Here is a 20,542-nt window from a genome sequence, read left to right as displayed (position 1 = left end):
CTGAGGATTTGACTCCCCTCGGCCACGGAACAGCTGCCGATAGCTGGGCATCGGGAGGCCCAGCCAGGCCTCGGGATCGAGTAACAGAATGTGTGTCTCCATGGCACACCCAGAAACAGGTGCACCCCCCACCCCCCGCCCCAGCTCTGGCAAAACACATTCCCCAGCTCCACGCGGGCCTGTGTACTTCAGGCTAGGAGTGCATCGGATCCGGTGTCTCCGTGACAGCCCGGGAAGACCGGCAGAGCTGGGAGCAGTGGCGAGATGACAGCTCAGCAGATGGCAAGAATGGGAGCCTGGGAGCAGGCTCAACCCACACCCACCCCACCCCACCGTGCCAAGCCCCTCCTGCGCCTGTTACTCCAGACCCTCCCTGCCACCAAGGCGAATCGATCCACAGGTCCAGCCAGAGTCTTTCTTGTTTTTGGTTTTTTTTTTTTTTTTGCTTTTTTGGGTCACACCTGGCGATGCTCAGAGATTCCTCCTGGCTCTGCACTCAGGAATGACTCCTGGCGGTGCTCAGGGGACCATACGGGATGCTGGGAGTCAAAATGGGTCGGCCGCGTGCAAGGCAAATGCCCTATCTGCTGTGCTATGACTCCGGCCTATCAGCTCGAGTCTCGACTCTTTCCCTGTGGGAAGGAACCACCCCTGACTTCTTGCACACATTCTAGAACATTCCTCGTGTCCACTTTCATGCCTTGACTGGGGGAGACGCTGGTCCAGGAAGGAAGGGATGTGCCAATCGCACCCGTCTTTCCCGTCCTTTGGCAGACAAACAGGGTCTTCTCCCCGCCACGCAAAATCAACAGAGGCTCACTGCCGATGTGATGGCCGAAGGGTGATTGGGGAAGCCATATCCTTCTGCCTCCCTGGTGGCCTGTCACGTCACACACAGATCATAAGGGGAGTCAGCCGGGCCCCGGGCCCTTCCCTGCTTCTGCCAGAACACACTCTCCCACGGGGAAAGCAAGCCTTCACAGACAGGCCGCGTGGAACAACAGGGCTGGCCAGGGGCAGCTCGCCACCCCACAGGACCGGCCTCAATCCCATGGACTTGTGGCTTGGACTTCGTCTGTCCGTGTTTGGGACATTAACCACCCACACGAGCTGCGTGTCCCCAAAGCCACGCATGGCACTGAACAGAGACGTGCTCCCCCAAGTCCCGGTGTCCCGGCTCCCACTCCATCCTCATGGTCGTGTTCTGCCCTGTGGAAGGAAGGAGTCTCTCCCACCTGCCAGCCCTAAGCCCTGCAAGGGGAGCTCTGAGGGGGGCCAGGCCTGCCGGACGGGTGCCAAGTGGCCCCACAGACGCCGCTGTACCCATCCATATGCGCGTCTTCCTGGACCCCACATCTGCCACTAAATACTCTGCTTCTCCTCTGCCTGGCTTCCCGCACACCTCCAGGGGTCCCACAAAATTCACCTTTCGAAATCTCACCTTTCTCTTAGACCATTGGCCAGCTGCCCCCCGCCCACACACGGTCAGGGCCCAGAAGAGAGTGCCAGCCCTCAGCCTTTTCCCACAGGGGGTGCCCCTCCCACCTGCTTCCATCCTGGGCACCCCCCCCCCCACACACACACACACACAGTGAGTTGGCGGCCTCATATCATGCAGTAGCCTCCGTCCCCCGCCATGGGTGTGATATTCACCCAGGGAACCCCTCAATGATGCTGTGGGCCCCAGGGAGAAAGGCTGCTCTCCCTAGGGGCTGCCGGCCTGTCCACCTGTCCCCCCTCTCCCCACTGGGCCCCGGGCATGCTGTTGGGCCCTTTATGACTTCCCAACTGGACCCGTTAATTCCACCTGGGGGTTTCTTCCTGTCTGCTGTGCCCCGGCTCTCAGCCCCAAAGCCGGACATGACACAGCTGGCCCTTGTCACTCTGATCTCAGCTCATCAGAAATAGCTCCTGGGCCGCCCTCCTCAACTGTCACTCTTCTCCAAACTGCCTGCCGCCCTCTCCTCGGTCTCATGCCTGCTTCCTGCAAAGCCCCCAAATACGAAGGGCTCTTGGGCATCCCTGGGACACGCCAAACACTGGCTATCGTTGACTTCATTTGTGAGCAGATGTGGAAATCCCGGGAGGGAGCCGAGTCCCTCTCCAGACCAACTCCTCCCCAACTCCTAAATATACCCAGCATGTCATCACCCACATCAGGATGCAGAGGGTCAGAGAGAGGAGTGAAAGAAAAACCTGAAGAGTCCAATGGCTGATTAAGGAAAGGCCTCATCAGGGCCTCCACGGATGGTACAGGGGTTAAGCACTTGCCTGCAAGGGGCCCGCCCAGGTTCAATCCCCTCCACTGTGGAGGATACCCTGAACCTTGCAAGGATGATCCCTGAACAGGGGCAAGTTGTGGAGGGAGGGAGAGAGGGAAGGAGGGAGGAAGGGAAGTAGGAAAGGCAGGAAGGCAGGAATGAAGAAAGGAGGAAGGAAAGAAGGAAGGAAGGAGGGAGGGTGGGAGGGAAGGAAGGAGGAAAGGAAGGAGGGAAGGAGGAAAAGAAGAAAGAAAGGAGGGAAGAGGGGAGGAAAGAAGGGAAGGAGGGAAGGAAGGAGGGAAGAAGGGAAGGAGGGAAGGCAGGAAGGCAGGAAGGAAGAAAGGAGGAAGGAAGGAAGAAAGGAAGGAAGGAGGGAGGGAGGGAGGGAAGGGAGGAGGAAAGAAAGGAGGGAAGCAGGAAAAGAAGAAAGAAAGGAGGGAAGGAGGGAGGAAAGAAGGAAGAGGAGGGAAGGAGGAAGGGAGGGAAGGAAGGAGGGAGGGAGGGAGGGAAGGAAGGAAGGAAGGAAGGAAGGAAGGAAGGAAGGAAGGGGAGGGAAGTAAGGGAGGGGAGGGAAGGAGGGCAGGAGGGCAGTCAGGGGGGCAGGCAAGAGCAGGTCTTCTCATCTCTGATGTCTGTGTCCCAACCACCCAGCTGGATCTCTCTGACTCACTTCAACCCAGTGCTCTGGGCAAGGCCAGACTCGCTTCCCCCCCTCCCGTCTCTGGGGGGCATTTGCTGTATCGGGGCCTTGGGGGCATCAGAAGGATGCTGTGGGGAGTCTGTGAAGTCCAGCACTGGTCTTTGTCGGTCCTCTTTCCTGATTCTAGAATGATGACAGCAGTGAGTTCTGGTGTGTGGAGGCGAGTGGAGGCGGGGAGGGGGGACAAGGCCCACCCCCCTGCCTCCTGGAGAGGTCAGAGGCCACAGCTAGAGTGCCAGGGACCAGGAGGCTCACCCAAGGGTCCCGGGCTCGGCCTTCGCCCATCCATCTCCCAAACACGTGCTCGGATATTTCTGTCTGGACCCGGGTGTGCTCGTGAGCCTCTCCGATGGCCACGGCTGGCCTGGCACCCACCCAGCACCGACTCCTGGCTGGGACAGACAGTTTCCCGAGGAGCTGGGAAGGTGTCCAAGAAGGCAGCGCCCTGCCGTTCCCGTCAGATGCCCCCCATGGCTGGTGGGAAGAGGCCGGCCCCCGGGTCAATGCCCCGGGGAGGTTTGCTGAAGGGCCCTCAGGAGCCCCCACAGATCTGCTGGGGGTGGGGGTCTCCCTCCCCCCATCCTCCTTCCTGGGGCACTCAGGACCCCTGAGGACACGGTTCATGATTTGGACCGTGGGCCACAGCCCAGGCTGGACCCCCGGGGGCCTTTGAAACCCAGCATGAGTGCAGGCAGACCCCCGAGCATGGTGGTCCTTACGGGGGCCCAATGCCGTGTCAATGAAGCACGGTCGAGGACTGAGGCAGGCAGGTGACTGTCCTGCCAGTTCTACGTGCTCTGGGCGGTGGGGCCCCTGTGCTGGAGACCAATGTCCTATCGGGACCCAACATCCCCCAGGTGAGAGGGCAGAGCACGTCCCAGGAAGTCTCTGCCAGGGCCCCGCGGACACCCTCCCTGCCCTCCCTCAACTCAGTTTTTTATTTCTTTCTTCTTAAACCTCATGTGAATCCAAGAATTTCTGCTCATTTGGACAATTTCTGCCAGAAAGAAAAGAAAAGAAAAGAAAAGAAAAGAAAAGAAAAGGAGGGAGGGAGGGAGGAAGAAAAAGAGAGGGAGAGAAGGGGGAAGGAGGGAGGGAGGGAGGAAGGAAGGAAGGAGGGAGGCAGGGAGGGAGGGAGGAAGGAAGGAAGGAAGGAAGGAAGGAAGGAAGGAAGGATGGATGGATAACCCCATAGCCCCCCACCCCTACCCATCCTGTCAGACTAAGAACCGTGACCCCCCCACCCCCATAATCTCCTTTGGACCAGGCACAATGGATTCTGCCCCTTCACCCCAGGGCTGGCAACTGAACCCCGCCCCCCGCGCCCCCGTCCCCAAGCAGCACCTGAGCTCTCAGCCTTCAGAAGGGTGAAGACCCCCCACTCCCACCCACGCGGCCAGCCAGGGTCCTCCACTCTACTAAGGGGAGGGACCTGAGCCCCGAGTGAAGGGAGGAGGTGCTCCTGGCCAGGGGGTCTGAGATGACTGACCCTGTCCCCAAGGCCAAGGGCCCAGAGGGTGACGTAGGGTGGGGGTGGGGACGATGGCAGCAGCGGGGGAGGCAGACACAGCACCGTCCCTCCCTCGGAGGGCACAGCCAGGCCAAGCCTGCACGGAGCCAGGAGGGGAAACACACAATCCGACAGCGGCACACACGCAGCCCCCTCAACTGCCTGGCGAGACCCCCATATGCTCTGCGCCCTCCTCATCCCCCGAGGGCTTTCTGACCCAGACCCACTCCCCAGCACTGCTGGCACGGGGAGCACTGGCCCCTTCTGGCACCGATGGGGACCTGGGGTGCTGCTGGGGGGCCCTGGGTCAGCTGGGCACTGCGTCTCACTCTGCTCAGCACCCCGCACCTCTCCCCATGCCCTGGCAGACCGGTTCCCGGGCGAGGTCACCGTGGGAACCGCCAGCCACAAACCACGGGGGGTGAAGTCAGCCCAAGTTCAGCCCAAGATCACCCCAAAGCTCCCTCCCCCCCCCCCCCCCGCTCTGGGCAACGGGCACAAAGGAGCAACGGCAGCACAGGGCCCACCCACCAGGCCAAGTGATCCCCAGGGCCCCTGAGGGTCCGTCTCCATCCAAGCCTCGCCAAGCTAGGCCCTGGGGTGGACATCTCCCCTCGAAAGCATTGCAGAGAACACCCCCACCCCACCCCATGCAGGCGGACTATGCCCTGGGGATCACCGACAAGGCTGACAGGGAACAAGAGTCGGTAAGAGAAGGATGGAGATGAACAGATGGAGATGAATGGACGGAGCTGGACTCGCGTTTCAAGGCAAGAAGGAAAACGCACGGAGGAAATCGGGGAGATTCGGCACTGACCGCCCAAGGAAGGGTCTCGCGATTGCAACCCTGAGGATGGCCACCCAGAGGCCCACGTGGGGCTTCTCCCCAAAGCCAGGCTCCCACAGGATCACATCCCAGACACAGCAGGGGTTGGGGGGAACGAGAATAAGGACAGGCCCGCCGTAGCCTTCTACTGGGTGGGACCCGTCGCCCCCATGGGACGGGCACACGGGCACCCACATGAACTCAGACTCCCGAGTCCACAGGCTTCCAGAACCCCTGGCTGGCCCCGGCCTCACCCTGAGCAGGGCGGGCTCCACTTTCAGCTGACAACCCCCCCTGCCATGTCCGGGCCAGGGCATGGGTCAGGTGTCATGTGACTTCTGGCAGGCACTGCATAGCCCCAAGCACCTTGGTTGCTCCTGGAACACTGCCCGGTGTCACCCCAAAGCCCCTGGATCTGTCTGCAAAGGGTCAAGCCTCTGGGGGAGGGTTCCGGGACTCCCATCAGCACCAGGAGTGAGGCCCTGAGCCAAGGAGGCAGTGAACTCTCACTGAGGCCGGGCACGAAGGGGTTATTCACTGAGAGTGCCCAGAGGGTAGAGGGCATTAGCTGTGGTGGCAGAAATAAAACAGAATCATTATCTGTTTTGGAGATCTGTTATATGTATAAATCACGATCATGACCATCCTGTTATTCGTCGATTGCCTCGAGCAGGCCCCAGTAACGTCTCCTTCGTCCTAGCCCTGAGATTTTTAAAAAAGTGCCATATTCAAGGCTCTTTCAGAGTTAGGAGAATAAGACCCAGCATTGTTACTGGTATTTGGCATATTGGGTACGCCACGGGGAGTTTGCCAGACTCTGCCGTGTGGGCAGGTTACATTCAGTAGCCTGCCAGTTTGTCCAAAGTAGGAATGGGATAATAAGATGTCATAATAAGATGTCTGCAAATGCGGCCGCGCAGTTCCAGGAGCTGGGTTTTGTAGTCTCTGAGTCTTGGCCGTTGATGGGATTACACGGCACCAGGGGGCCAGTTGGTGGGTGTGACCCCCGCCTACTGGAATTTGGAGGATCTGGGTGGAGGATGCTCAGCCCCGATCCGAGCAGGTTTGGAGATCTCAGCCCCGGGACCCGCATGCCTTTGTTCCTCTGCCGGTACCTTCATGCGTGTGGAGAGTGGTCTCAGCATGGTGGTGGCTGGTTCTGGAGGTCTTCGGCTGCCGGAGCCCTGGTCCGAGCGGGGAGGGAAACTCAACCTGCTCCCCTCCAAGGGGACCCAGTGAGGATAGCCAGGCGCAGGGGCAAGAGACTCTGCGTTGTTCCCTTCTGGGAGCTGGGTTTTATAGTCTCTGAGTCTTGACCACTGATGGATTACACGTTGTATGTATAAACATATTTACACATGTTACAAACATGTGTAAATATGTTTATACATACAACTTATTCATGTACTTAATGGAAGAATAGAATGGGCCACAATCACAACAGCAGTGCTCATGTAAATATCCGTGTATTATATGTGATGGAATCATGTTTTTTACTTTATTTTAATGTCGGAGTCCTGCTCTTTATTCAGCCATTGATCGAATTGGGCATGAGCTCCACGTGTGATGTGATCATTCTGTAGCATGTTATATGATATTTCGTGTCCTCTGCAGCTCTTCTATGGCCGTGATTACATATCGTGTAGTTATATGTGATTCATTTACACGTATGGAAAGTAAAGCCTCACTTTATTCTCTGTCTCGTTAGGTGATCAATACACCATTATATATAATCGTGTATTATAATGATGATTTATTCGTTAATTCAATGTAGTAAGCATGACATGGGTTTTGGATTTTTTTTTTCTTTTTGGGTCACACCCAGCGATGCTCAGGGCTGAATCCTGGCTCTGCACTCAGGAATTACTCCTGGCAGTGCTCGGGGTACCCTGTGGGATGCTGGGGATCGAACCCAGGTTGGCTGCGTGCAAGGCAAATGTCCTACCCGCTGTGCTATTGCTCTGGCCGCGGGTTTCGGGTGTTTTTTAAGATAGGTACAGCTAGGATGCATCTTTCTAAACCTAAATTTTGGATTAAGGCACCATCATTTGCGAAGTGTCCATTGGAGTGCTTCCGATATCGGGTGCATATTTATACATATAATAGGAGCCCGAATAATCGTGAGACGCCTTGTAATCGATTGACTGCTCTCATTTCTTTTTGTTTATTTGTTTTCTTTTGTTTTCTGGGCCACACCTGGCAGTGCTCAGAGCTCACTCCTGGCTCTGTGCTCAGGACTTACTCCTGGCTCTGTGCTCAGGGTCACTTTTGGTCGGGCTCGGGGGTCCCTCTGGGCAGCCGCACACTATGTGGTACAAAGCAAGTGCCTTTCTCATGGTCTTCCCTCCCGTCCCTGTCTTACCCTCATTACGTGCGGGACGGCGCGTTGTGTCCAGGCAGTGACGAGGACTTTCTAAGCACGCAGGCGTCTGGCCCCCTAAGCAAGCCCAGCACGGGCCTGTCCACTGTTCAAGAGTTTGCTGGGTCCAGTCACAAACAGGCAAGTGCAGGACAGAGGAATGTGGGGGTCCTCACTGACCACGCCGGCCCCCAGCACCTCCCCCAGGTCCCTCGCTTCTCTGGGGCTGGGGGCAGGGGTGGGGGGGTCATGGCTCTCCACACCCCGGGCACCCAGGGAGTCCTTATTGAGGATCTGTCCTTGCACCTCCACCAGGAGAGAGACGGGAGACCAAGCCTGTGGCCGCCGTGGCGGAGAGCCACGTGTGCAGAGAACAGGAGATAAACCATGTGGTCAGCCGGAGGCCCTGTCCCCTCCTGTCTGCCTCATTGCTTTCCCAAGTCCAAGACCAGAACCTGGTCCAGGGCGGGGGGTTATTCACCTCACGGGCTGCTGGGCAGAGCGAGCTGTGGCCTGCGGTCAACACAAATGGGGGCAGGCCTCATCCACAGTGGTCACAGCCCAGGCGGATGGGAATCATGCAGGACTCCAGGGGACCCCTGAAAGGGCCATTGGGAGGCTGGGTCGGGGCCACTGCGGGGTGGACGTCAGCTCTGGTGCAGCCTCGGGCCAGGGCCTTCGCTCTTCCGTCCCCAAGGCGCCGCCCGCTGCCGGCTGCTCGCGCCCGGCCTGCTGCCGACAGATGGAAGCTATTCTTATTATTTAACATTTATTAAGCGCCCACAGTGTGCCGGGAGCGGCAGGGAACTGGGGTGTGGGTGGTCCCCAAGAGTCTGTCCCCAGAAGGCTGTGGCCACATGGAGGGGGCGGGGCTCTCTCCTCCCGCAGCGCCCCCGGCCCTGCCCCATCTGGCTCCACCAGGCGCCCCGAGGGTCCTGCCAACCGGATGCCCAATCTCGGGGGCCCACCCTGCCACTTGCAGCCACCCGCAGCTCTGGGGAGAGGCCGGGGGTACCACCGCAAGGGCCCTCGCTCCGCTCCCCCATCATGCACCTGAGTCCACCCACTGTGGTGGACACGGGGGCCCCAGGAGGTCAGCGATCTGTGTCTGGAGTGGCCAGGGCCTGGCCAAGGCCACGGGCCAGCTCACTTGCACCCCCTCATTGCCGTGTGTTCTGGGGCCCAGCCATGGGGGTGACCGTCCGTCTGTCTGTCTGCTGGCGGGAAGGCAGAGGGGAGATGCCTCCTCGCCCCTGTGGGTGGCAGACGGACAAGGCAGGGGCTCGGTCAGCCCGGGTGGACCCTGCAGGCACTGCACTCCGCCCCCACGGGTCCTGATCTTAGCCTGGAGTGGTGGTCATGGGGCAGGGTTGAGAGAGGTAGAGGTGCGAGGGGGCAGCTGGCCCGTGGTCACAGGAGAGAGGGACAGGCAGACACACCTGCCCAAGCCCAAAGCCTGAGTCTGGCCAGTCCTGGGCCCTCAGAGGCTCATCAGTCTGATCTCTGTTACCTCTGAGGCCAGCTGGGCCCGAGTGTCCCCCCCTCCTGGTCTCCAAGTGTCCCCCCGGTCTCTGCCATCTCACTAGATGACCCCAAGCCCCCCTTTCCATGCTTGTGTCCTGAGGACCCCATGGTCCCACGGGCCGATGCTTCCTCCATCCCATCCCCCGCCCCAGACCCCCGATGCGGGAGCAGAGGCCCAGCACACTCATGCAGGGTCCCCTGTCCACGGCGGTGACCACTGGGTGACCACTTGGTCCATGCGAGGACAGAGGACAAGGCTGAGTGGGCCACAGAGGGAGACCCGGACTCACCCCCAGAACCAAAGAAAACACAACGATAATCAACACCCTTCTGCCTCCTAGAACTTTCCAGAAACCTGGTCACCAGGTCACCAGGGCAGGGCGAGGCACGGTGTCTGGGGCAGAGGCCAGCTTGCTGGGAGTGGTGGGGGAGCATGTCCACCACACAAGCCACAAGCCTCGGGGAAAGCCTCCTCCCCTCCTCCTGCCAGTGGCATCCCCCAAGCTTCTGTCCACTGCCCACTGCGTGGCCAGGCTGGGCGGAGCCTGACCCAGGGGTCACCTGGTGCATGGGGGCTGCAGACTCCCCCCACCCCCACCTCCCCGGGTCTGAAGAGCCGATAGGGCAAGTTGAACGCCAAGGCCCCACTGCCCTGGGGGGGGGGCACAGGGTCAGTGTCTGTGGAGGTCAACAGTTGGCCCAATAAACATGCCAGCCACAGTGGAGGGTGAGGGACTTGTGAACGGTGGGCCTCTCTTGACACGAAGAGGTGGTAATGGGGCAAGTCTCCACCATAATCCCTGGGAGGAGCACTTACTCCGAGCACTTGCTCTGAGCACTGACTCCAAGCCCACAGGGTGGCCGAGTGGGCAGTGTGGAGCCCAGGCCTCTCCTCCCAGCTGCTCCAAGCCAGTGCATTCTGCAAAGCCCCTCACTGCTCCAGCTTGCCTTTATTTATTTATTTATTTATTTATTTATTTATTTATTGCTTTTTGGGTCACACCCGGGCACCTACCCAGCAAGCTACCAAGAGTATCCCTCCCAGGCAGAGCCTGGCAAGCTCCCCGTGGCATATTCAATATGTCAAATACAGTACCGACAATAGGTCTCATTCCCCTGACCCTCAAAGAGCCTCCAATTGTTGGGAAAAGACAAGGAAGAAGAGGTCGCTAAAATCTCAGCTGGGAGGAATAGAGATGTTACTGGCTCGAGTAATTCGACAACCAACAGGATGACAGGGATACAGTGGGTCACACCCAACGATGAAAGGGGTTCCTCCTAGCTCTGCACCCAGGCATTACTCCTGGCAGTGCTCAGGAGACCATATGGGATGCTGGGAATCGAACCCGGGTCGACCGCATGCAAGGCAAACGCCCTACCCACTTGCTATCACTCCAGTCACTCCAGCTTGCCTTTAAAGTGACCGGAGGACAGGTGGTCAAGCAGGAAGCCTCCCTCTCACAGGACTGAGAGTCACCAGAGAGAGGACGGTGTCCCTTTAGACGCTTTAAAGGAAAGGTCAGTAAGAGCCAACAGGGGTGGTCAGTGAGCATCTCAGGGACCTTCGGGGGGGAATCAGCGGATGGGTCCCGGGTGACGGCATACAGGTGCACGTGGGGAGTACATACAGGTGTGCACATATGTGTCCTTGGACAGATGCAGGGGTGGGTACACACGTGTGGTACATGCATACACACACATGGCTCTCCAGTACAGAGACGGGCTGAGAATCCCCGTCCTGCCTGTGGTGGGGGGCTGGCGGGAGGAGGGCCTCCACTTGCCCTATGCTGGCCTGGAAGGGGACACTTGTGGATTCGGGGGGATGGCACAGCTGCCCTCCCTGCTCACGTGTGGGAAGCAGGACGAACTCAGGACTCAGTGGTCCACTGGTATTTATCTGGCAACTGGCCCCCAGGGTGACTCAGAGCAGAAGCCCACCGTGCTCCCTCCTGGAAATGTGGTTGCAAGGCTCGGGAGGGATAATACACACTTGGGGGTCTACAGGGACCTCCCCCATCCCTGTCGTGGGGAGCCGGGCAGGGCCGGTCCTGCAGGGCAATGGAGCCCCCCCCCATTCTCCTGTCTCTCTCTGACCCATGCAAGAGCTGACCCCCTGCCCCTGGCTCTGTGCAGACAGCATGAGGGGTCAGGGCCTGGGCAGGGTCAAGGCCTCAGCCAAGGAGACAGATGAGGGTGACCCTGGGAGTTTTGGCACGAAGAGCTGGGTGAGCGGGACTGGGATATAAAGCCCTCTTGGAACCACGTTGGCCAACCTCTGGATCCTGCCCCCTGGGTAAAGCGAGAGGCAAATCCAGCACTCATGACGGGAATGGGGCGGGCCCAAGCATCCTGCACCCAGCAAGCACTTCCTCCCCTTCCCCTCTGACTAACAGGGGTGCATCCAGTCACCTCAGAGCGGCGAGGGAGGAAGCTCGGAGGAGACCCCTCCTCTCCCCACCTCTTCCTCCAGTCTCGAAATAACGCAGAGGCAGCACCGCTCAAGCACAAGACGCGTGAAGTGTGTCTACACCACACACATGGAGGGGAGGGGGGTGGGAGTCACCCTGGAGGGCTCATGCTGACATGCGTCTCCTGTGTCTGCAACCTCTTCGTGTGAGTCACTCGCAGTTTACAGCCCAGCACGCAGTAGGGCGGCCTTGATAAGAGGTGGGTCCCACCCCCCATATGGTGAGAGAGGGAGGGAGGGATCCCGGCCTTCCCTCTACCGCCCTGGAGGAAACGGCCTCGGTGAGGTTAATTGACAAGCCCAAGGCCACACGCTTAGTAAATGCCAGAGCAATCTGTCCGCCTGGCCCCGGCTGACTCCGAATTCTCTCTGCCACCTCCCGACTCTTTAATTTAGTCCGCTGTTGGCATGGCCTCCTTGGCAGTACAGAAAAGTCACTGAGTGACTAAGATGGAGACACCTCCAAGCAAATGATACCGGCCGCGTGTTTATCTCAGGGGCGCATGTCAACTTGGCTCTCCGTAGGCACATCCCCCAGACGGGCAGACACCGTCGCAAAGGTGGCGTTCAGAAGATGCAGCCGCCCCGGACTTCCACCCAGAAACCGATCCGGAGGACCAGAAGGTCCCCTCCCCTGGTCTCTGCTCTCCCGTCATCCTGCTGACGACTCCTGAGGGAGGCTCTGGCATGTGGCCCTCAGCATCCCGCTAGGATCTGCCACCAGATCTCCCAGCACTGACTTCCCCCACCAGGATCCGACATTGGGGCCCACCTACGGGGGCACGCCCAGGGCAGGAGATCCCGTCAGCTCCTGGTGGCCACAGCCGAGCTATGGGAAGTTGAAACGGGAAGACACTCGTCTCTGGGGAGCTGAGTGACAGAGGGTACTTGGGGCTCAGAAACGGGCATTCGAGATAGGTAAAGAAATGTGGAGCCAGTGCCAACGGGAGCCCAGCTCGGGGCTTGGGATTCTGAGATGGTCCCTGCCTCCTTTGACCCACGTCCAAAACTGGGAGAGGTCCGTCCCATGCCAACGGGGGAGGAAATTGGAGAATCCCTCTCTCCAAGTAGCCCCCCACCCCGCCCCCACACACAGGCCATCAGATTCCCCCTGCTCAGCCCTACGAGGAAGAACTCAGCCCTCTGCTAGTCCAGGGGTGCCCACTAAGAGACGCCTCACCCCAATGCCACCTCCCCTTCGACCCACCCAACTCCACTGTTATCTTCAGGCGTCCCCCAGGACAAACTCCTCATCCCCGGATGGGGGCTCGGTGGGAGCTGGTCCAGCTACCAGTCCGACCCTCCTCAGCTCTGCCTCTGATGTTCCTAGTGACCTTGGGCAAGTGACCTTCCTCTCAGCCTCAAAGTCCCGGCCCGGACTCCCACGGCTGAGAGCACAGGGCCGCTGACCAATGGGGTCACCTGCCATCTCAAGCCCTGATTTGGAGGATGCTGCTTGCTTCGGGAAGGTGGAAACCCTGATTATGTAACAACCCCCCCCCCCCTTTCCTCCGCCCTGGCCCGGCCCCGAAGCAGCGGGGCCCAGGAAAACAGGGAAATCAAACACATAAATATTCCCAGAGCAAAATATATGAATATTCACACAAACTGGGATAAAGAAAGGCTATAAATAGCCACGGCCCTCTCAAGTCAACTTTCCCTCCCAAACAAGTTCCTCGGCTAAGCTTCCTCCCACCCCCAATCGACTTTCAGAGAATTGGCTTTTCTGGGTTGTTGTCGTTGTTGTTGTTTAAGAATTGACAATTATGGATAAGAAATGGGGGGCTAGCAGAACTGGGCGTAGGGTGAAGGAGAGAAGGGCCTGGGGGGGACTGCACCAAGTATGATTTGCAGAAGGCCTGGCCCAGAGCAAGAGCTCAAACACTGAGATTGTCCTTCCCTACCTCCTGGAGTCGAACATTTCACTCTATGTTTACTTATCCAGGGGGGCTCATCCACTGAGCACTGACCCCAGGAGTCCATGCCTCCAGCCGTCACTTGCTGCTCTGCGGGAAGAACTTTGGGCCTGATGAGAAAGTCATCCTCGGGGAACAGACAAGGAGTGAAGAAATGATGCTGGGGTGAGGTGACTTCACTGGGACCTTCTTCTGCCAGGATATCTGTCCCTGTACCCACCACAGTCTGTGTAGCCTGAATGGGCTGGAAGTCATTATTCCACAGAAGGTCAGAGAGCTGCCAAGCAGTCTGATTCTACGGCAGAGCCCAGAGCTCAGCAGAGCCCCGCCGGAACCCATCCAGCCTCAGTGGCGGCAGACTCATGGCATGGGCTTGGCCACTTGGCCACCAGTGTCCATGGCTGGAGCAGATCATCCCGCAGCGTCCGAACCAAAGACTGACTTGGACCACAGCCTCGGTCCAAGTATTCTCAGCAAGTGCTGGAAACTCAGAAGAAAATAAAGAGTCTTTTGGGGGGGGGGGGTGGAGGGCAGTCACTAGTCCTTTATATCCTAAGATACCAAGAGCAAGGTTTTATCCTAGGGAAAAGAAGCACATTTCTCCAGCGCTCTTGACAACACTTCTTTTTTTTTTCCTTTCTTGCCCTCAGTGAAACAATCCAAATAGATTCTCTTCAAGGCTGGAGCGATAGCACAATGGGGAGGGTGTCTGCCTGGCATGCAGCAGGCCTGGGTTCAATCCCTGGCATCCCATATGGTCACCCGAACACCGCCAGGAGTGATTCCTGAGTGTGGAGCCAGGAGGAAGCCCTGAACATTGCCAGGCATGACCCAAACAAACAAACAAAACACCCCAAACCAAACTGGTTCCCTTGGACCTTACATAACCATTCTGGAACCCTCTACCTGTCAAGGAGAAACTATTTTCCTTGATAATTATTCAACAGAAGCTTAGATATCAGATAATGAGTCTGGGAGATCCAAAATGGGGCAAAGGTTGACTTTTCTAGGAGCTGGTGGGTTGGGTCAAGGTAATTATTGAATCGATTTCTGGAACAAAAGACCCTGGTGAGTAACCCCCCGAGGCCTATTAGCAGAGACGAGATGCCCCCCCTTCCTGTCTCAACAGGGCAAGGTGCTGCTCTCTTAAAGCCTCTTAGAATGCCTGGTCGATTTTTTTCCTTCCTTAATGGAGCGGGGAAAGGTGGGGGTGGGGGGATCCCAGGCTGGTGTGAATGTCGAGGCTCAGGTCGAAAAGAATGATGATGAGAATCGAGTTCTTTCTCCATAGGACAGAGTAGTTGCCTCTTGAGGCCGAAAACACCTTAAGGAGAAGCTCAACCTTTGACTCGACGACTGATGGCCACCTCCTCCCAACCAGGCTTCTCCAGGCTGGGAGGACTTAGCCCAGAGCCCGGGGGACGCATGGGATGCTGGGGTCAGTCTCTATGTCTCTCTGCTGACGTTGTTCAGATGTGGATGGAACCTTGACTCCCTACTGGAGGGCTCTCCCAGCCCCAAGAGCTGGACAGGTTAGGAAATTGGTTGGCAAGCTGACACCGTCTGACTGGCAGTAGGGAAGAAAAACAAGACGTCAGCTAAAAAGTGTGTGTGCGCATGTGTATGTGAGAGTGTGCGTGCGTGTGTGTGTGTGTGCATGTGTGAGTGTGCACATCAATGTGTGTACATGTTTATGTGTGCATGTGTGTGTAAGCATGTGTGCATTTGCATGTGTATGCGTGTGTGTGCATGTGTGTGTGCATGTGTGTGTGTGTGTGTGTGTGTGTGTGATCATTTTCCCCACTTGCCTTTCCCTCAGCCTCACAACTATCTTTCTGCTGGGGGGATTTGGGTTTCTGGGTGGTGGTGGGTAGTTACTAGGGGCTGTTCCTGCACCCTGGAAATGAAGTCAGCCTCTCCCTGTCTGCAGCCCTTCTGCACACAACCCGGGGGTCGGTGGAGAGCAGGTGACGGGGCAGAGCCCACAGCTGGTCTGCAGCTCCCGGCATCGACGCTTTCCTGACTTATGGGTAACTGGTTACCAGAGGTGTCACTTGGGAAAACAAAGTATGATCGGGCTCAGATTTGCAAGTAAAATCACTTGTTCCTTCCAAAAATAACTGGCTACATTTCTCACCAGGCTCAGCAAAAGGAGGAAGAAACGGGGCCTCCCCAATTTCTCAGCGGGCCCATGAATCTTCTCATCTATCACTGGGGTAATACGTCCAGAGTGGCATTTCGTAATGACAGCAACATTCCAGCAAATCGATAGTTATTTAATTCCCAACAAGCTCTCGAGTCCATTAAGCCTGATTACATTCACCCATTTCAGTGGGTGCCGTTATTTTTCCTACACCGGCACTTAATCTATAACAGGAACTTATGAGAACTTTCAAAAGCAATTTCAGCATCAATCAGCATAGACTGAAGGGCACGATTTGCTTGTAATTATTTATCGGACCGGGCGGCAGAGGGTCTGACAAAACTCCGCGGCCGACCTTCACCCCAAGTTTGCAATTGCAGCAAGAGGCTCGTTACTTTCCCATTTGCCGTTGAGTCCAAATTGAACTCCGGGCTCGCCAGATGCGGATGCCAGAAAAGATAGACCGGCCCCCTCCCTCCCCCAGGGCCTCTGCGATGAGGACCCTCCTCAGCAAGGCCCCCAGGGCGGGGGAACGAGGGGCCTTCCCACGTGGCAGGGCAAGAACCCCGCTGCTAGCTGGGAAGTCGCCAGGTTCGGCTGAAGCACAAGAAGCCACAGACGTATCAGGGAAGAAAAAACAAATTGGGGTTTGGGGAAACCCTCCCCAGAAGCATGGATGCCCAAGCTGAGGTCTAGTTAGACTGTTTTCCATCTAGGTGTGGGAAGGGCCGAGAGAGAGGAGAAAATACATTTCACGTTTCCTTTCCCTACCGAAACAGAACGCAAGCTCTAGCACAGACAAGATCGCACAGACGGAAATGGCGACAAACCATCTTGATTCTCAGGATGCCTCGACTTGTTCCCCGGCCAGGGCTAGCTTGGCACGCACGACTTCAGACAAACCCCTAGAATCCGACGGGCTCAAAAAGACCAAGTTTGTACAAGGTGGGGGGGGATGGATCCCACCCACCCTTCTCAGATGTGATTCTCTCAATAGGCTTCAAAGTAAAACCCCCTCCCTTTTCCAGGCTCCACTTTCTGGCCCAGGCGGAAACGGAAATTGAGGTGCCCGGGATAATCCGTGAGCTTCAGAGTTAGCAGCGTTCCCTGGGACTCCCGCAGCCCTGATCAACCCAGCTGGGTGGGGCCTGGAGCTCCAGGCCGCGAAACCACACACACACACACACACACACACACACACACACACACACACACACGCACGCATGCACACGCAAGGAGACGCAGGCACACACATCTCTCCCACGCTCCCTCTCATTCCCGGGTTAAAGCTCAGAACCACGTCACCTCAAGCTAAGTTCCTCCGCCTCAGATGTGCTCTGGGAGCCTCGTCCCCCCGAAAGCCGGGCCAGGAGAGCAAATCCTTTGCCCCATGGTCAACCTCCTGAAGCCGAGGCATGAATGCTAAACAGCGACCGGATCAATAGAAGCAAATATAGCTCAACTCCACCATTTATTCAGCCATGAGAGATGTCAATAGCCAGATTAGGGTGATCCATCTTTTTGATTTCCCGCTGTCTTCCCACCGACTACACAAGGGCTTTTTCCTGTATTAAAAGTGTTTGCTTTCTCAACCATAAAAATTCCAATTATTACTCTGAGTGCTTTGGAGTTAAGTTGCTTGCTGGCAGAGACCTTGAATTACCTGGATCAGTCCGGGGAAGTAGGGGGCGGCGGGTAGGAGCATAGGCATTCCGTAGGGATGCAGGAGAAGTCCTTGAGAAGGCAACATGCTTCCGCCCCTGGGAAGCTCACCACATCCAGGAGCTCGAGATGGGGGGAAATCTATAGACTCAACTTCGTCCCGGACTACAAAGCGCAGAGCCAAATCGCTTCTGTCAGGAGCCCGGCGCTCATCAAGTCCGCGAGGGGGAGAGAGAGAAAACCCACATCAGCAACTCTTAATGGGAAAGTGATCTTCCCCGACCAAGAGGAATGGAGCAGCTGCAGTTAGAGTTCCCGAAATGGAAGGCGCTATTTTGGGAGCGTCTTGCCTAACACGACTAACCAAATACTCTTCATTAATTTAGTTCGCGGAGGGAGAGCAAGGGAGCGAGCGAGAGATGGGACCGGGAGAGAGAGAGAGAGACAGAGGGCAGGGGCAGGGGTCTGACTCCCAACTTGGGGCTCTTTGGCGAAAGTTGACGTCGGTCTGGGCTGAGGACAGGGAAAGGGCCGAGAAGTTAAAATTACTCGTGGCCATGGAACCCATGTAGGCTACTGTGAACCAGCACTGCCCTGAGCCCAACGAAATGACCAAGCGACTTTAGTCTCTTTCTTATCATCAAACTCTGGTTTTCATTCCAAAGGGCCAGTTTGTGCCAATACTACGACGATGCAACCAGCTCATTTCTGCAAAGCGTGTTTACCCATGGAGACCAGCTCAGTTCTTGCTGCTTGGTGATATCCATGGGTTATATAACCACCTTCTCACTGTTTCCTACAGCAAGTACTGAGCTCAGTTCCACAGGACAAGGGTCCCGGGCATAGAGCCATTAGCTTGGGGTCTCACCCCTGCAAGGGGCAACGACTGGCCACCAACACACTTCCCAGTCACGCTGCAGAGCTGTCTGCCACCTGGAACAGAGTGTAGCCTTTGGAGGGCATTATTGAAAAGCCCGTCCTTATCTCTGCACTTCCGAGCGTGCACAATTAGCACGTTTTCTATTAATAACGGGCATTGCCCGTTCCCGGAACATAAAGGCTTATGGAAAATGTTCTAGATCTTGGCATGAGCACTGCATGGAAGCCAGTCTGTGAAAGCTTGCCAGGGATCACGGAGGATCACTCGGGCTGTTAAGGGGAGGTGGGGGAGGGGCCTTAGAGCTGTTTGTGGGACCGCGAGAATCAGAAGGAGATTTGCTTGGACATCTTTTTTTTGGGGGGGGGGGCGGGAATCACACCCAGTGATGTTCAGGGTTTAGCCTGGCTCTGTACTCAGGAATTACTCGTGGTGGTGCCTGGGGAACCATATGGGATGCCGGGGATCGAACCTGGGTCAGCCACGGGCAGAGCAAACCCTTGCCCTACCCACTGTACTCTCTTTCCGGCCCTTGCTTGGACATCTTATGCACGAGCTGTGTGATTCTGAGATTAGGGGGGCTGAACAGCAGGTCCCTCCCCATGGGGAAGTGAGTATTTACAACCCAGCCCCTAGGTGGGTCCTGGGTCCTTCTCCCTGTCCCCAGTGCTCCTGGTGCCTTCGAGAGATACACAGGGACCCTTCAGAATGGCCACTGTGCCCTCTCCATTCCCAGGAGACGCAGGGGGGTATACGCAGACCCCAGCAGGGCTCAACAGGTGTGGAGGGTCTGGACACTCACCTCCACCCCGACCCCTGGCTGCTACACCCCAACGCCATCCCTGGCAGGACTCCCCCCCCCCACACTCACTTCTCAGCTATGAAAGTGGCTGGAAGCGGGAATACAGGGGAACCCACCGGCCCGTTCAAGGATGGGCTTGGGGGGATTCCTGGGGTCAACTCCTCCCCTCGGATAAATCACAAGTGTTTTCACACCTCACTTGTTTTAGCTGTGGGATTTCGCAGCATAATCACATTTCTCTGTCACGACGGAGGACAGCATCGGGTCCCATTACTGAAGGCTGAATTTCAGCACCCCTCCCCCCCACCGCCCCAGCCCGAGGAGGCTGCCGGCCACAGATTCTCAGGTATCCAGCTCAGAGAGCTCCGGACAACTGCAGCTGACCCCAGTCTTACTTAACCAGCCTGAGAGCGGGTTCTAACTTTAGCTCTGCAGGACAGCTTTCTCCACAGCACTGCTGAGAGATTCCCTGGCCTGGCCGAGAGGCGCTGGGGTGGGGGCAAGGCAGGGCAGCGGTGGGTGGGCTGCACGCTGGGGTCCAGGAGGTTGCCCACTGCCACTCGGAGGAAAGGGAACAACATCCGCTTCCGAGAGAGGGCTCCGGGGAGGCCACACCTGGCAGGAGGGTTCTGAACTGTCGCCGGGGTCACTGACCTGCATCTCGATCAATAAAGTCCTTCTAGGTCACACGTGCACACGCATGTTCACATATACATGCATGGAAGTACATGTCATTTTAAGAATCTGACGGCTTCGCAGGGAAACCAGTGTCTCATAACATAAGGGCCTTCCGGAGTTTTCGTCCATATCCTTCCTCTTGCATTTCTGAGGAGGAGGGTTTAGGCCTCACCCGGCAGTGCTCTGGGGTCAAGCCTGGCAGTGCTCCGGTGGCTGTGAGTGCCAGGGTACTGGGGTCAGACCCAGGCCAGACACCAGCCAGGCCAGCGCCTGAACCCTGCGCTCTCTCTTGGGCGAACTTTCTATTTTTAACAGCTCCACAAAAGCAAAGCGTTGGCAGCGCCTGGGCAGGGAAGGCCGTTCTCGGCCTCTGGGGATCACGGCTGATTGTTCTGAGGGGCCCTTTGCACTTGGTCTGCCAGGAGGCTCAGGGCCACCTGGTCCCCTTGGCTGGAGTCGAGGGCGTCTTTCTTGGGTCCCTGACTTCCGGCCCCCGGCACCTCTGGGGTTCAGGCAGTGGGGGGAGGTGCCAACCCGCATGGGGACCCCAAAGAGACTGTCCCAGGTTGTGACACCCCGTGAGGGGCCTGGGGACTAAGAGCTGAGAGGAGAGTTTCAGAAGGGGGTGGGGAGCCTACATCAGAAGCAGGGTCCAGGGGCCGGGGGCCAGCCGCTCCCCACCACAGCACTTTCACTTCTGGAGCACAGAACCAAGTGCTCAGTGCTCAGTGCTCCTGGGCAGGGCCCAGGAGTGAGTTCCTCCTCCCAGCCTGCTCAGGGCCCCAGAGGGACCCACTGACGCGCTGCCCAAAAGGCA

General features: G+C 57.5%; 1 protein-coding gene across 23 annotated transcripts in view; it reads right to left on the bottom strand.

Annotated features, from left to right (window-relative positions):
• Positions 1–20,542, bottom strand: part of RBFOX1 (RNA binding fox-1 homolog 1) — a 1,027,611-nt gene that overhangs the window by 297,555 nt on the left and 709,514 nt on the right. For 5 of the 23 annotated variants that reach the window (XM_056135029.1, XM_056135048.1, XM_056135041.1 and 2 more), the window contains exon 1: positions 17,370–17,489. The exons of the other annotated variants lie outside the window; for them this stretch is intronic. In XM_056135029.1, coding sequence (XP_055991004.1) covers positions 17,370–17,456 — 87 coding nt within the window. In that variant the 5' untranslated portion in view covers positions 17,457–17,489. Of the gene's footprint in view, positions 1–17,369; positions 17,490–20,542 lie in introns of those variants that run through there. 23 annotated transcript variants of the gene reach the window in all.

Source organism: Sorex fumeus, unplaced genomic scaffold (assembly GCF_029834395.1).
Source record: "Sorex fumeus unplaced genomic scaffold, SorFum_2.1 ptg000110l, whole genome shotgun sequence".
Classification (NCBI taxonomy): Eukaryota; Metazoa; Chordata; class Mammalia; order Eulipotyphla; family Soricidae; genus Sorex; species Sorex fumeus.
The sequence above is the reverse complement of the archived record's forward strand: the minus strand, read 5'-3'. Positions and strand labels throughout refer to the sequence as shown.